The sequence below is a fragment of the Anopheles darlingi genome, chromosome 2, assembly GCF_943734745.1.
Source record: "Anopheles darlingi chromosome 2, idAnoDarlMG_H_01, whole genome shotgun sequence".
Classification (NCBI taxonomy): Eukaryota; Metazoa; Arthropoda; class Insecta; order Diptera; family Culicidae; genus Anopheles; species Anopheles darlingi.
Window position 1 is genome coordinate 7,570,001 of NC_064874.1, and position 2,112 is coordinate 7,572,112.

The 2,112-nt window shown below is 43.6% G+C and overlaps 1 protein-coding gene across 1 annotated transcript in view; it reads left to right on the forward strand.

The window, feature by feature from the left end:
* LOC125951194 (putative tRNA (cytidine(32)/guanosine(34)-2'-O)-methyltransferase 1) overlaps nt 1-1,731 on the forward strand; it is a 2,291-nt gene extending 560 nt beyond the window's left edge. Inside the window, exons 2-3 of the mRNA XM_049679855.1 lie at nt 1-381; nt 455-1,731. The exon at nt 1-381 is cut by the window's left edge and continues 278 nt beyond it. Of these exons, the coding sequence (XP_049535812.1) occupies nt 1-381; nt 455-601 (528 nt within the window). The 3' untranslated portion in view covers nt 602-1,731. The remainder of the gene's footprint in view (nt 382-454) is intronic.
* The last annotated feature ends 381 nt before the right edge of the window (nt 1,732-2,112 follow it).

The following is a 2,112-nucleotide window of genomic DNA, read 5'->3' on the forward strand; positions in this document are numbered from 1 at the left end:
ATGGATGAGTATCTCCAGTCGCAACTGTTGCTGGCGGCCTTGGGCATTACCACGTTCGTTCTGGTACCGGGAGGTACATTTGTCGCCAAAATATTCCGCGGCAAATGCACACATTCACTGTACTCTCAGTTGCGCATATTCTTCGATACTGTGGACATCGCCAAACCCCAGAGCTCGCGTAACTCAAGCATCGAAGCGTTCGTCGTATGCCAGGGCTACAATCCCCCCGAAGGCTACATCCCACAGGAGATCAATCTGCTGCAGGATAGTGTGGCGGAGATAGCCCGCAAAACGGATTCGCCCGTCAATCGACGCATTCTTCCGTTTGTGGTGTGTGGCGATTTGCGGGAGTTCGATTCCGACATGTCGTACAGTCTGAATGTAAGTAGCCCAGAAATGTTTCGCTCAATTTCCCACAATATATCTAACATAATTTTATCACCTGAATTTGCAGATTGATCCAGAGAAAGAATATGAACATAAGGAGGTGGTACAGAAACCGCTGACGCCAGCTTATAGTGAGGTCCTCGAGCGCATGAAGACCACCTCACTCAAACACGGTAGCATTAAGGTCGAGGCGGTCAAGAAGAAGGAGGATTAAACGAATACGACGACTTTGCACTTTCCTTGATGCGATATGACGTGCTGGTCAGCTAGCATGATGTGGTTAATTGTGGTTCGTATCGAAACAGATTTAATTTCCATTCCATCCCGCTGGTTCTCGTGACATCTAACGGTTTGAAACTAATCAACCACGGCCAACGTTCACCACTGATTGCTCACCGATCGACTGGTTAATCGCCGCCAGGCCCGAGGCCCAATTATGTACGCATGACCGATGGAACCGATTGATATGGTTCCGGGATTAACACGAGCGCCAGCCAGACATGGACGCGGGTGGCAACCGACGTCGTTTAATATCGTTCGGTGTTTAATTGCTCACCATTTACTCTTTGAGCCATTTACATACATTTCACATTACTATCGGGGAGCTAATGGGACGAAATCATATTTGCATAATTGCCGTAAGGGTAAACCGTAAGGGAAGCAAAAAGCTCACTCAACTGGTGATGTTTTCCATGTTTTACTGTAATCGTCAGTAGTAGAGTGCTATCCCCTGAGCCCCCGGTAGAGCTCATAAGTAACCAAATGAGGCTCTCCGGGAAGGAAGATGAACCATTTCCTTATTGCATCGTGTCCTGGGACGTTGTTTCGTTTTTGTTTCAAGATGGAAAGTGCGTGTGAAGCTGTCGTGAACCTGCCATAAAGTACTTATCTTAACACCCAAATCGGCTCCTCCCTTCTGGTTAGTACGGAATGTGTGTTGCTAATTCATTATGGCTATAACGATAATGTCTGTAACATTGAACCCGAAATATGCCACTTAATTTCAAACGATTGGATAAGGCAGGTAATAACCTTCTGAAACTAATATGTAAATTATGGATTTTAATAAAACAGAAAAAACAACCGTACAAAGAAATGCGAAATAGTAACTGTTTCGGCGCTTAATAAGGGATTTAATTGGATTAATATCACATCATAACTTTAAGTATTTTGACAAACATAAAAAGGGAGAAATCAAAGCAACCCGGTTGCCAATAACAAGTGAGACGAAATGAATAAACAGTAGACCATGTTACTAAGACCCTGCGATTCTTGTACACACATAGTTTTAACAGAATGAGTTTGAAAAAAAATCTTCTGGAATTGTACTGAAATACATGGAAAACCGCAACATCTGAAAGAGATTCGATTAGTTCTTTTTTATTAACTCTTCTTGGTTGAACAATTCAACGGTTAAATTGTTTCACTTTCTGATGACATACGATTGAAACTATGCAACTCTCACACTTACGAAAAATGGCCAACGATAAAGCTCGTAGCAGGTTAAAAATGGATGCTATTTGGGCGATAAACAGCCGTGGTGGAACGTATGCCTTACTGCCAGTTTTATAGGGAATGATGATTAAGGATGCTTACCTTTCGGTTAGTCTGTGCGGAATTTGGCAATTGGAAAGCTACAGAAAGACCCACGGCATTGACCATCGAGGCATGGTGCACGAGCGTGGGTCTCTTTTAATTTGTCCCGTTGGTCAGGATGAACCAATG